The sequence below is a fragment of the Danio rerio genome, chromosome 16 (genome assembly GCF_052040795.2).
Source record: "Danio rerio strain M-AB ecotype USA chromosome 16, GRCz13ab, whole genome shotgun sequence".
Lineage (NCBI taxonomy): Eukaryota > Metazoa > Chordata > Actinopteri > Cypriniformes > Danionidae > Danio > Danio rerio.
In genome coordinates this window covers 40,982,971-40,997,853 of record NC_141036.1, presented here as the reverse complement: position 1 = coordinate 40,997,853, position 14,883 = coordinate 40,982,971, and the positions used below count along the sequence as shown (strand labels likewise).

Here is a 14,883-nt window from a genome sequence, read left to right as displayed (position 1 = left end):
AAATATGATCAGATTCATTAGCTGGACTATAGATTCATGAGCAAAATCGTTTACACTGAAAATTGAATAAGCATTTAAAATGAGAACAGAGTTTTTACCTGTCCTTGTCCATTAATTTCTTAAGACGATGGTCCATGGAGGTGGCCTGGAAGGCAGAGAACTGCTCTAGGAATCGCTCCACCATGAGGAATAAGCTATTCCACCTTGTTTTCACATCAAGGATGACAGCATGTTCTGGAAGACCTAAAATGGGAAAGAGAAATTTATGTTTGTGTTTGTGTGGTTATCAAAGTGGCTGTTTATTTGCAGAAATGTTTTACTGCATGATTTAGCAAAGGATTTTTATTAACTATTTGGCCAAAGAGTTTTGCACTAAGGTTCATCTATTCTGATTTCTACCTACCGAGAAGATGCTGCTTCTCTTTAAGGATAGGTTTAGCCAGGGTGGATCTTTTCAGCCACACCACCATTGCTCTGATCCTTCCTGCCCACTGTGAGACTGAGGTAATTGTGGAAAGCTTCTGAGCAGCAATATTGAGAGTGTGAGCAAAGCAGCCAATTTTTTTAATACTCATCTCTTTTTACTGCTACATCCATGTTTGCTGCATTGTCACAGCAACTACTCTATCCTTTATATTAAATTCATCAAGAATATCTCTTATCTCTTCTGCTAAAATGTCCCCTGTCTGGGATGTGTATACTGCCCTTGTATGTCTTTCATGGAACCCTCTCTGACAAAGTGAAGTGACACTGTCAGGTAGTGGTCCTGTGCAATGCTGATCCAGCCATCAGCAGTCACAGCCACATCTCTCACATCTTGCAACTCTTTCTTGATATTTTCTTTTTCAACTGCAGGTATGAGGGTATTTGAGAGCATGTCTCGGCTGGGGGACTGATATCTGGGGTTTAAAGTGCTTATCATCTCCCTATATTTGACATCATCAAACACAAAAAAGTAACATTAGCATTATTTTATCATTGTTGCTTACTATAAAAAGATTTAAAAATTATCTAGGTTAAGAGACTACCTACAAACATGGCCAACAGCCTTAATGGTAATAATATTACAACATCATTTACAGCTTACTGTTCTTAGCTCCACCATGAAGCCTCCACAGGAGAAAAAGGCAGCAAACTTTTAACAATAAAATTTGTAACGGCCCTGTGGCATTCATCTTTCCTTTCCTTGTTCATTTTTCTGCCAGTGCAATGGATTATCACTTGATGGTATCCTAATTCCAGGGTCAGCAGGAGCAGACTATAACATTAATGTGAAGAAAACTTGAAAGCTAAACTGTTAATGCAGCCAAGGATAAGGACATTTAAATAAGACAAGTTTAATGTGAGGTAAACTTTATCATTTACCGTTAACCTTAAAGCATTTTAGTATCAATTTAGCTAGGTATTTAAAGCCATCGGATCAGTACATAACGCTGCACAGCATACATTAGGTCCAAAAAAAGAATGAATACATTTTCCCCGCACAAACTTAGGCCCCGTTCACACTGTCAGGTCTTGATGCCCAATTCAGATTTTTTTGTCTGTCCGTTTACACGTTCTTTTAATTGTGACCCATATCGAATTCATGCGTTTACACTTGCCATACAACCTATGATGCATGCATAAAGGCGGGTCCTAGCATCTGTGCCACACTAGCCACGATGGAAGAAATTTTCTTTTTAGCTCTACGAAATACGTGGTGTAGTATAAGCAGCAAATGGTTCAGTCCAGATTTACCCCCACGCAGTTTATGTAATGGTACGGCCCTGATGTGTGTGTGTGTGTAAGATGTAGCCTGTGTGCGCACTGGTGTTAAAGGGAATAAAGTTGTTCTATGTGTAGCCCGCAGTGCGTGCATTGATAACGTTAATAGCGTAAAAATTACAACACGAATTTGCCCAACTTGAAAATGATTTTGAGGCGAAGGAGGTGGGGAAGGGCCTGCATCGCAGCTAGCGCTTATTGTTTATATGCTGTATGATGTCCTACACCACTGAGAGGAATTTGTGGTACGAGAGAGATCTCAGGTCTAGTGGGAGCAAATAATGGCGACTGACCACCGTCCTCCATGTTTCCTTTGTTGTTGTTGTTTTTTCCCACGTCGGAATATCCACACACGCTCTCTCTTCCACATTGCACCACATTGTCACAAGTTTAAGCAAAAAAAATCGGAATTGGGTCACATTTAACTGGTAGTGTAATCTGGGCCTTAGCTTTAACGGTACACAAGCAAGAAGTGCTAAAAACTGATTTTGTATGTCTGTTTGCCTTTCGGAGCCCCAACCATCGCGCAGTTATCCTCATCAGTCATGGAAGACGACGCTTGTGGTGGGCACGTTGTTGGAGGCCCTGAGTCAGGAAAATACTAAGAGGATGAAGATAATGACTGCGTCGGAGCAACTTTCTGCTCGTAAATTAATTCTGTGTACTGTCACGGGGACTCTGCAGATATCATAATGTCAAATTTAAGACCTTTTACGACCTTTTTAGGACCATTAAGTATTACATTTAAGACCTATATCGCAATATCAAAAACACGCGAGAGAAAATGTAAAAGCATTAAATTAGGGGTAAAACAAAGTTATTTAAATTGAACAGTGGTAAAGTCAGATTAAATGCACCGTTGAACTACAGAAAAAACAAACATCTTATGCAGATTTATACTTTCACCTGGCACCGCATCGCACAACTCACAAAACAGATTAAGGCTTTTATACTTGACACGTTCACCATTGAGATATTTTTTTTTAATGACAGGCGGCGCTCCAAAAAAACAGAAAGTAAAATCAGACGAATAAAAAGATAATCATTATCATTGAAGATGTTTTTGGGGGCCTCTTTTTTTGTTGTTTTAACAAACTTATCCCTCAGGTTTTTCCAAAGTTTTACAAAAACTTTCCTCCTTTCCGATGGCTGTTGCAATTTCTAGCCAATAATTATTGGTCATTCTGGCAAGCAGAAATGTAACCGTGATAGAAAATAGGTAATAATAGGTATAAATTAGGTATTTTAGGTATTATAGCTTACTGTACTATTCACTCTTTAAATAAATGCTACTATCAATCCCATTTTATCACTAAAATAAAGTGAACTAGTGTCTGCTGTAAAGTGTTTTGTAAAGTACTTCAATTACTCTGTTGTGGTAATTCTATAGTTGCTATTGTAACACAACTACAGTATGCTGAAGCTTCTTTGGAGAGCAAAAGCACGAAAGGAGTCTGACTGAGCGAGAGCAGATCATTCGCACGTGAGCAGCCAGTGTTTTGAGAGCTCGCAAGCAGTTTTGTCCATGAACAAAAGGAAACCGGCGCGCGAGCAGAGATTCGCTCTCTCGTATTACAGCACTTCTTACTTATAAAACTGCACTTGCGACGTTTGTCAGTGAAATCATGTTGCGTGCACTCAAAGCGAACTTCCGCAAACACAGCGATGATGTCACATTTGCCGCGCGCACTGGGTTTAATATCAGAAAGCTGATTGGCTATTGAAAGTTGACCTTTTTGTAGTTGTAATGCAAATTACAATTGGACTAGTGAAATAAAGAACTACAACACCCCAAAAACCTAGCAATAACAACAAAAATAAAGACCTGTGCAAAAATATTTAAGACCTAGAACAGCAAATTTAAGACTTTTTAAAGCCATAAATTTCGATTTTTTTATTTTAAGACTTTAACACTTTTTAAGACCCCGCGGGGACCCTGTGTCAGGTGTTTTATCATATTTGACGTGTTGCCAGTCTTGGTCGCGATAACTTTACAGATATTGCATCGTGCGCTGTTGCCGTCAATCTTTGCATAATGTAGCCATACTTTTGATTACTTAAACATCCTTTGCATTAAATGTATGCTATGCTCTAAAGTGTAGTAGTGTACGCATTACAGCCTCACATTTGACAAGCTCTGAGTGAGTGCGCGTGACCGTCGTAAACTACTGATTTTCAAGACAGCCTCGCTGCAGTCAATCACCAGCATTTGACCCGGTCACGTTAAGGATGGCTCAGATTTTCTAGCTCACTGACGTTGACAAGATTATACCCTTGAGTATCGAAATTTGGTACCGAACGCAAAAGAATTTTTCGATACTCGATAGTAGCAAGACGATTCGGTCGATACCCAGCCCTAATTGCAAGGTATTCACACACAAAGTAGGCCTACCTGAAACTTTGAATTAGAAAAAGCTTAATAATACATTGGACAGATCATCAACACACTGATTTCTCCTCTTTGTGCTGCTCAGTTTTTGAAAGTGTCCGATTGAGTTTCTTCTTCTGAGGGGAATACTTTAAGTGCTGCCAATAGTTAGTAAAGCCTGGCTTATTGTGGTCAAAGTAGTTGATTATATTAATAAAAGTGAAACTGACAGGAGCAGTATGGATTGTCATTCACTGAACTTGTCATTAACTAAACATGATGTAGCCTAATATAGGCTATTCTGAAACTGTGAATATTTTGCTGTCATTTTAATTATATTAAGACTTTATTCAACAGACCACTTTGTGTTTTGGCGCTGAAGCATATAAGTGGACCTTGTTTTAAACTTTCTCCGTCTCACTCAAAAAAGGAAACATAAGCTGGACCACAACATATATCAATGTCATAATGAATGCTCAAATAATGTAGCCTATAGTTTATAGCAAGCATCATGTTTAGTTAGATTGTGTGTTTGTCATATACAGTCAGCCTATAGGTCTGTTATTTTTACTAAAGAAGATTTACAGATGTTACTACTTCAATGTGTTCCTTGTGCCGCCATTCATACCGCGGCGATGGCGTTACTTGATGCGCCAGCAGCATTTGACCGCTGGGTGGCACTTTAACCACAGATATTCAGCTTTGCCTTTTCACAATGCTAAACAGACTGTTCTGTAGGCGTAGCTTACTGTGTGTGATGTGATGTGTTCAATTAAAATATAATTTTAATTGAGTTTTTCTGGTAATAGACATGCTCTTACACTATACTATGCTGTAGAAAAGATACATGGTGAGAAGTCAAAAAGCAAATATAAGAATTAAGTTATTAGCCTTCAGTGCCCGATTAAATTGCGTTGGGGTGAAAATAATGTTTTGATTTCTTTGACTATCATGGCAATGTTATTATCTCAAATCCTAAACATGCGCATATGAAAAACAGCAAAATAATATAGATTATCCTGCCGGTAGAGCACATCACCTCACAGTTGTGAACATGCGATCACCTCAACTTACATTTAAAATTTGTTTACCTGGTTTATTGTAAACTTTTTAAGTGCAAAGAGGATTCGTTTTGGAAAATACAATTGAAGAAATGAAAGACAACTAAAGTGAAAGCACAAACATTCAGTATAAATAAGTAGTCTTAAATAAATAAATAAATAAATATATATATAAATAAATAAATAAAGCAGTCTTTTAGTCTAAATATAGAGAGATGAAGTTTGCTATTTTGATAGGACTAAGACAAGATATTTTCATTTATGTTTTTAATTTACGTTTTTATTTACATTTTCGTTGTTGATTATATTTTACTATCTCATTTTATGTTTCAGTACATAATAATAAACGAATAATGAAAATAAATAAATAATGAAAATAGGACATAAATTAAGTCTGGCAGGTTTATTTTTAATAATTTAGTTTCAGTTCCGTTTTTTTGTTTCAAAACGTCAATGTTCTGCTTTAAAGTATAACTGTTTTGTTTTGTTTTTTTACTTAATGGCTCAGTAAGTTTTGTATTTTAATTTCATATTCAGTCACCTTGCATATGTGTGTGAAATATAATGCCGCATAACCGCGGAAAAAGAAGAAAAGGCTGTCAGTTAAAGCTAATCAAAATTAGCTATATTAAAATACAGCATTTATGTTAATACAGGCAGAGTGTGAACAAACTCAAGGCTAAGATATGCGCTTGCTTTTTAATGCATTTAAAATATAAATAAATGTTTTTTTTTTTCTTTTTTTGTATGGTAAAGGACAATGCACATTATGTTATTGATGTAAACTTAGGCTAAAACTTACCATTGATAAACGTGACCTACCTCAAGCAGATCACTTAAAGTGTAACAAAAATAATGTTGCCGCAGGACATAAACGAAGTCCCGCAAGTTTATTTTTAATAATTTAGTTTCAGTACTATTAATTTTTTTTTCTCAAAACATCAATAGCACCTTCAATAATCTAAACATTAAAGATGGACCGCAAGATGTGTTGAGTGGCTATATGTGGTGAAGAACGATGGCAAAGCTAAGTGTGATTATTGTAATAAACTAATAAGTTATAAAGCAGAGAGTCCCGACCAACAGGACTAAGCATATGCGGTTGGCTCATTCTTCACGAATATAGAATTAAAATAATGGCGCGTTAGGTTCATTGTGCATCCCGCAGGTGAAACCAACAAGGGTTGTGCATTTTAGTTTAACTTTTTTGAGCGTTATAAGCAGCTCGGTGTTAGTTTTTAATTTAATATATATTGAGCCGAAACTAAGCAGCGCATTCTCTCCGCCTCCTCGTTTATAACCAGCGGGACACGCCACTGAAGCAGGAGAGACACTCCGTCGTTCATAATCTTAGCTGATGTGTCGGAGTCGAAAGAATATATCAAAGAGGAATGTTCTTTTAACAGTCCCGATATGTTTAATCTTTTTTCCCCTGTCATTTCTCTTCAGCAAATTATATTTTTAAAGCTGCTTGATTCTTTTAAAACCGAAAGCAGAGCCCGTCAATTGGTGTTTTTTTCATAAGATACTCCTTTATTAATGTTTTATTTTATGAGTGTCTTTAATGTGCTTTTTAATAGTTTTATTTTATTCAAAGCAGCACCTAAAAGCGAATTTATCCTCAAATCGTGGCATGACAGCGATGTCATGTCGCATATATTGCCTTTTTTTCTGATCTTTTTGCATAAAGGTTTTAATCAAAAGACAGGTAATTTAATTACTTTCGATGTGCTAAAATATTTGTTAAATAAATGTTATTTTAAAAAAGGCATATGCAATGTGCTCTGACAGGTAAAATCAGATTCTTTCTCTCTTTTAAGTTCAAAGCAAATTTGAATGCCAAAGGATTTTAGATGCATATTCAAGACTATATGTAGTATATTAACATCAACAAATTAATAAAATAAGTAGCAAATGAGAAATAAATGACAGACAAGTTGGTAAAAACAGACATTATCTCTAAAAGTTATCAGAATTGCAAGATTAAAACAGCTGAATATAGGCCTAAAATAAATCTAGAAAGCTTGCGCACTGATATTTATTCTTTTTTTTTTCCGAATAACGAACAATTTCAACCGCGGGGAGATACCGACAGCTTGATTTGCAGTATTTTCTAACATGTTAGAAGCGGGCAGCGGACATCAGCCAGCCGTAGAGACGGGCCGGCACAAAAAAAACATGGCTGCCGGTGGGGAAGCGGCTGTGCCCTCAGCAGCTGATTGAGACGGAGCTGCATATCCTAACTAAGTGCACTAAATACTCCGAGACAGGCACGTGCACATAGGGCTCAACCTGTGCAGTGCACATGCCCTTTTTAGTGCCCTTCCAAAATGATCAAAAGTGCCCCCGCGACGCGGCACACCCTCGGTCCCGCTCTTCAAAAAATTTATCCTGCACATGCCACGGGCCTGCTCCGAGATCCAGGAGAAATTCTACCCGATAATCCAACACATACAAAACAATTTGAGTCCCTGTCGAACAGAACCCATCTTACTGGGGGAGTGTGTGTGCTGCTGTGTGTTCAACCACCCGCTCCTGTCTCCAACACACAAGCTGGAACTCTTTATGTGGACCTACTTTTAATAATAGGCTACTATTATTACCTTTATACTGTTTTATGTTATCAAAAATCTATTTTTATTTTTATTATTATATTTTTATTTTTTTATTCTATTTTTATTTTTATTAATCATTTTTTTTATTATGTTATTTTCATATTTGTTTGCACTACTGCCCTTTTTGCACTGTCTTGTTTGTGAGACGCGACGCTGCACTGCTTTGGCAAAACGAATGTACAGTTACTTGTCATACCAATACCAATAACCACCTCATACCAATAAAGCACCTCAAATGAAAATGTGAAAATAGCCTAGGCAACAAATAACAAATAGTAGTCTAATAATAACAAAAAAGGCCCTTTTCATTTTCATACAATAGGCCTATGTGTGGGTTTTGACAATATGTGTTTAATTAAGCTATAAAGATTTGCCTATCAGATGAAATGCATAGTAAAATATGAAATAAATGTCTCTTTTGCTGAATATTTAATTAATCTATATATTTAATATTTAAAAAATCAACTCCTTTTTGCCCAGAGAAAGAGGCGCGCGGCACTAGCGGACATGGGGCGCTTTCCCAAAAAAAGACGTAGGCTACAGTAACTTGCGGCTGAACTATGCACAGTTTGGGAAAAAAAAGGATATAGTGATGCATGTTTCCCAAAACCCCTAGTTTCTCTGTCGCAGATCCATCATTTGAATCACGTTATAAGTAAAACGCACATAATGATAAAGCACACCATCATCACGAGGGCAATTAAATAAAGACAACCTAAACATATTTTTAATTGTTTATTTATGTAATGTGAGTTTTTATAACTTTGTTCTTTAAATTATTTCAATATAACTTAGGCTATTCTATCGTGATGACACCATAAAAGGCCTTCAATGCACTGATATAGGTAATAGGGATAAAATAAAAAGCCGATTTCACTATTGACCCTGTTTTTATTCATTGACGGCTTCCCAACGCCGCAATTCTGTTGCGCGAAAAAAAGCTGCTGCAAATAAGCAAATTTATGACAATACACATTTAATAGTTTCATGAAAGTAGTAGCTGGTGTGCTTCATCTGCGTGATTCTGATTTGACATTCTTCCGCTAAACTTGCTCTGTGTTGAGGTGTAAATGGGCTATGCTCTTTGCTATTGAGGCTAACACATCAAGGTGTAAATGAGCTATAGTTCTCTTTGCAACTTTCAATTTTGAGGTGGGGGAAGTGGGAAGAAGCAATTCAAATGTACCATCTCTAAAAATAAAAAGGCCGCTTACGCGGCATTTGTGTTTAAAGATTATTACCTTATTTTTATTTTATTATTATTAATTTATTCATTCATTCGTTCGTTCATTTTCTTTTCGGTTTAGTCCCTTTATTAGTCTGTGATCGCCACAGCGGAATGAACCGTCAACTTATCCAGCATATATTTTACGCAGTGGATGGCAGGAGGGCCAGCTGGGGCTTCGGAACGGAGTGAAAGGAAAGGCGGAATTTGCCCCGAGTCTGGGAAAGATGGCTTGCCTTATTACACTAGTTTTTCTATCGCACACATGCGCCAAAATAAAAAAATAAATAATAAAGGGAAAGAAAACATCTAGCCTTGAGGTCTTTTTGCTTATAATCGCCCTTATGTTTCCGTTTTAAATGTAAGGCTGTTGCATAAAATAATACAATTTTAATTTATAAGTTACTTTGCTGCGTCCCCCTTGATGTTTCAATAACGCATAATAATCTACACACCATATTAAAGACACAGCAGACATAAAGGTTGTGTGTGAGAGCCCGAGCAAAAAAGAATCAGAAATGGATCACGCACGCACAAGAAAAAAGGCAATTATGCAACACATGACATGCATCGCTCTCAATTGACGGGCTCTGCTTTCTGTTTTAACATAATCAAGCAGCTTAAAAAATAATTTGATGAAGAGAAATGACAGGAAAAAAAGTAAAAAAATAAAAATAAAAAGATTAAACGTATCGGGACTGTTAAAAGAACATTCCTCTTTAATATATTCTTTCGACTCGGATACATCAGCTAAGATTATGAATGACGGAGTAGGCTATCTCTCCTGCTTGCTTCAGTAGCGTGTCCAGCTGGTTATGAACGAGGAGGCGGAGAGAATGCGCTGTTTAGTTTCGGCTTGATATATTTATATAAAAACTAACACCGAACTGCTTATAACGCTCAAAAAGTTAAACTAAAATGCACAACCCTTGTTGGTTGCACCCGCGGCATAAAAAACCTAACGCGCCATTATTTTAATTCTATAATCGTGAAGAATGAGCCATAAGATTGAGATCGTTGACGGTGCTCTCCAGCGGCAAGTTCCTGGCGAGTGAAAAAATTTGTATGCAGAAATAGGACAAGAGGAAAAACATTTTAAATTATATAACAAGCATCGTATTCTTTCAAATCCTCGCCCAGTTTTAGTACAAGTTGTGTTATTTATATTTGTGGCTGTGAAGTTTATTAATATATATATATATATAGGCTATATATATATATATATATATATATATATATATATATATATATATATACCTGACCAGCGCTGACAGCAAACGCATAAAGGACAGAGTGAAAGAATTTCTACGGTCCACACGAACCTCTGTTAGCGCCCACCGACGTCTTCAGTATTAGAGACAACTTAAAGAAAACATTCAGCTATTTTTGTATTTCTATTTGCTTTTTTTCCTCAGAATAAATATATCCTCTTAACCAACTGTATGACTGTTTTTTCCCGATTATACGCAAAAGAAATAGTTTTTAACGTGTTTTTCATGCTTTATTTCTAACACGTTTATGAATTATAAGTTTTAGCCTAAGGTTACCAGACAAAACAACAATAACAACATTATTATACATCATAGTAGCATGTAGACAATAAAACATAAAACAGGCAACATATCGACTCATGCGCACACATGAGGCCCGTTGCCAGCCTGGTGAAAGGGATGGTTCTTTTTTTTCAAGTGGACCTTTTTGCAGTTATACGCCTCAGTTTCCATTTAACTATGAGATTTAAATACTACATTTTTGTGACTTTTTTGCTGGATTAGCCAGTCAGATGTCATTATAACCACACTTTTTGATGTACTAAAATATTTCCTAAAAAGTGCAGTTAAAAAATTCAAACAAGAGAAATTTTTAAAATACAAATTTATTAAATCATATGTCATTAGAAAAATAGCAATCTGTTTTAAAGTTTTAAAGTAAAAAAAAAAAATATATATATATATATATATATATATATATATATCATTTATTAGACAAAAAACACACTGGCCAAACCTTTGACAGCTTTTTCTTCTTTTTTCGCGGTTATGCGCGCATTAGCCTATATTTCATATGCATATGTAAGGTGACTGAAATTAAAATTAAAATACAAAACATACTGATCCATTAAGTAAAAAAACAAAACAACAATTTTACTTTAAAAAGAAGAACATTGACGTTAACATTATTTTATTATACTTTAAGTGATCTGATTGAGGTAGGTCACGTTTATCAATAGTAAATTTTAACCTAAGTTTATATTAATAACATACAGTGCATTGTTCTTTACCATACAAAATAAAAAATAATAAAAGAAACATTATACACCATAGTCGCCTGTAGCCTAAAAAGGCCGCAAATCTTTTTAAATGCATTAAAAGGCAAGCGCATATCTAAGCCTTGAGTTTGTTCACACTCTGCCTGTATTAACTTACATGCTGTATTTTAATATAGCTAATTTTGATGAATTAGCTCTAACCTTTGACAGTTTTTTTTTCTTTCCGCGGTTATGCGCGCATTATATTTCAAATGCATATGCAAGGTGACTGAAATTGAAATTAAAATACGAAACATACTGGGCCATTAAGTAAAAAAACAAAACAACAGTTATACTTTAAAGAGAACTTTAAAGAGAACATTGTTGTTTTGAAACAAAAAAATAACTGAAAATTATTAAAAGTAAACCTGCTAGATATGTCCTGCGGCAAAATTATTTTATGAAGCAGTATTCAACTTAAGCTCTTTAGACCATGCGCCTGACCGTTTCTTAGTGTTTCACCACATGTCCTTAAATACATAAGGCCTATTTTTATTATTTTTCATTATTCGTTTATTATTATGTACAATAATTGTGACATAAAATTAAATAGTAAAATATAATCAACAACGAAAATGTAAATAAAAAGGTAAATTAAAACATAAATGAAAAGGTCTTGTGTTAGTCCTACCAAAATAGCAAACACTGAAAATCTCTTTACATTTAGGCTAAAAGACTGCTTTAATTTTTTAATTTAGGCATACTTAGAATATTTGTACTAAATGTTTGTGCTTTCATTTTAGTTGTCTTTTACTTCTTCAATTCTATTTTTCAAAAAGAATCCTCTTTGCACTTAAAAGTTTAGAATAACAATAAATCGTGTTAACAAATTTTAAATGATTAATAAAGGAATTATAAGGCTTTGACTTATTGTTTAATCTCATTTACAAGCACAAAAGCATATTTAAGGCTGCTGTGTGGGCTATTTCTGTCGGTTCGCATCCCATCCCTTTGCGCCCCCTGGCGGCTCATTCACAAACTGCGGTCATACACTAAAAACCAAGTGTGCCGCAAGCCTACGTTTGAGTGAAGGTTTCGGCCGTTAGATCGCCCCCTGGGGGCTGGCTGCAGTACAAGTCATAAAGCCCGCCTCCTCCGTGTTAATGAAGGAGACTTGAGCCCAAATAAAAAAAAATATTACACTTGCAATAAAATGTCCCGAAAGATGGTTCTGGTCGATTAAGGCACTGGTTATTGTGCTGAAATAGGTGCAGATCTTCATTTTTGTAAACAGTTTGTTTTTAGCAGTAATTTAATGCTGGGCGTGTCATCGTGATTGACAGCTGTGATTGACAGTTTCTCAAAGCGCGGCGTCTGAGCTTCGGCAGGAGACTGAAGTAGACTGAAATGTTATTATTCGATTTCTGTGTTATTTTACCATGACAAAATGAGTTCAGCAGTAAACTATAGTTTCTGACATACATGATCCTGGTGGAACACTGTTTATTCGCTAAGTTCAGGGCTTTTTTCGGGCTTTATTAGTTTGCTGATACACGCCTAGCCACCCAGATAGCAAAACACAGTTCCGGCTAGATTCTCGCCTGCCGGAGACTTATCTCTTAGAGCTCAGACTGACTAATGTTACCTCTGCTGGACCTACTCCGGATGCCTGGACTCACTGCCCGATTCCAGTCCGAGTCAATCGAGCCTGATGCGGCGGCCGAGCGAGCAGGCGCTGCCGCATGCGAGCCGGAATCACCCCGCGACGCCGCGAGTAAGTTATGCGCTGCGGCCTGGAGCTGGCGCGATTGAATATATAAAACCCTCATATTTGTTAACGTTATTATTACATCCATTTGTGTTGATATGACAGCAAACGCATGCTGAGAAGTTCGGGGGGCGTAGTTGATTTTACATAAAGCGTTTGATTGGAAGCTCGACTCTGCTCATTTTCGCGGCTCCTCCTCTGGCTCCATCAGACAATCCTTCTGCGCATGTCTGGCTCCAATTTCAGCAGTCTTTTGCGACAGTTTGTGCCCGTCAAGCAGGCGTTTTGCCCTCAAGGCGTTCAATGGGAAAAAGGGCTGTCGCGTCGTCCATATTTTTTACAGTCATTGCTAAAAACAAAGCGGCTCCTATTTCAAACGGCGGCGGTATATGACGCGGCGGTAATAGTCACTTTGAACTCTCACCTACTGTATCATTTGAGTTTATCACCAGAGCTATAGAAACTGTATTATGCTTAGAAAAAAAAACAGCACAGTATCAGATCTGTATTAATCAATGCTCAGAATTTTTGGTATCGAGATCGGATCGGTTCCAAAAAAAATGGTATCGGTGCATCCCTAGAAAAAAATAAAGGTACACAAACTGCCATGATGTTTCAAGGGGTTAAAAGAGAACATGGTTGTATTTTTGAGTGCAATATGTACACTTTAGGTTTTGGTTTTAAGATACTAATGTGGAGCTTTACATACAAACACAAACTTTGAAAAGCCCCAGCTTTAGCACAATTACTGAGAGTGTATTAGCATTTCATCATCATCATCATCAAAAAAAGAAGAAAAAAGAACATACCTGAAAACTTGCGTAACAAACATCCACCACAGATGTTGGCCAGTTTTAGAAACAATTTCACAAGTATATCTGAAAGCTTGAACAGTTCAATTATATTAATACTAGGGATGCTCAATATAATCGATTAACCGTTAACCAAAAGGGTGCGTTTGTAACCGATTAATGCTATCAGTTAAACCATGAAACATATTATTTGATATATTTTTAGTTTGGCTGCATAAGGGGCCGATTGAATGCGCCTTTGCGTTAAGAGGGGCATCTTTTGCTCGCGGCTCATCCCAGAGCAGCAGTTTGTGTTGTCAAGACAACTACAGAGAAGTTTTAAAGAGCATGGTTTCCGCTACATTCATTCTTCCATGGCGGGGACCAAAATGCATCCCGCCACGGCTACATTATCCATTCAAAACATTCAGTTATTGTTGTTGTTTTTAATAGCGGATTATAATCGCATCAAAATGTATTAAAAGGTAAGTGGATTATAACGCAAACTTTTCTGTAACCGTATAGTCTGTTTAACCCTTTGGCGTTACGTGCTGACTGACTGACAGGTGCGCGATGCGTGAGGCCAGAAAACACGAATAGCTTTCAGTTAAGATGAACACAGTTTCTATAGTTCTACTTTATTTAAAGATAAAGGAATATGGCTCTGCATATAATCACTCTATCTTGCTAGAGTTTATAGCCGTTTCGCTTTACTTCAGGACGCATTATTGCCGCTCTGAAGGTCTAATCGCTGTTTTAAGTTATCCAGAGCTGGATGAATATACAAATCTTGAATATCAATTTATTATATATTATTAAATATTACAATTGTAACAACACAGACACAATCGATACCCTGCTGATTCAGTCGTTTCATGAGAAGAAGCGTGGTCCTCTCTTCTTTTTTCCTTGTCAACATAAAGGCAGTGAGGTGCGCCTTGTTTTCGGCCCCTTGTTTAACTGCAAGGCATACTTAACTTGCGGGACGACAACGTATAACCCGTGCCTACAGACACATTTGCCAAAGAAGCAAAATGGAAGAA

General features: G+C 36.6%; 2 protein-coding genes across 13 annotated transcripts in view; one reads left to right on the top strand and one right to left on the bottom strand.

Moving 5' to 3' along the window:
* The window catches only part of LOC148679583 (uncharacterized), a 44,813-nt gene extending 42,735 nt beyond the window's left edge, over window positions 1-2,078 (bottom strand). For 5 of the 9 annotated variants that reach the window (XR_015945043.1, XR_015945044.1, XR_015945046.1 and 2 more), the window contains exons 1-2: window positions 404-2,078; window positions 99-243 (exon numbers count right to left, since the gene is read on the bottom strand). Coding sequence is in view for 4 of the 9 variants with exons in the window: in XM_088651241.1 (XP_088507367.1) it covers window positions 99-243; window positions 404-575 (317 nt within the window). In the remaining 5 variants the exon portion in view is untranslated. The remainder of the gene's footprint in view (window positions 1-98; window positions 244-403) is intronic. The other 4 variants (XR_015945045.1, XR_015945047.1, XM_088651242.1 and 1 more) reach the window with 1 other exon arrangement.
* The window catches only part of LOC137487942 (serine/threonine-protein kinase pim-2), a 101,998-nt gene that overhangs the window by 76,682 nt on the left and 10,433 nt on the right, over window positions 1-14,883 (top strand). The window lies entirely within an intron of this gene.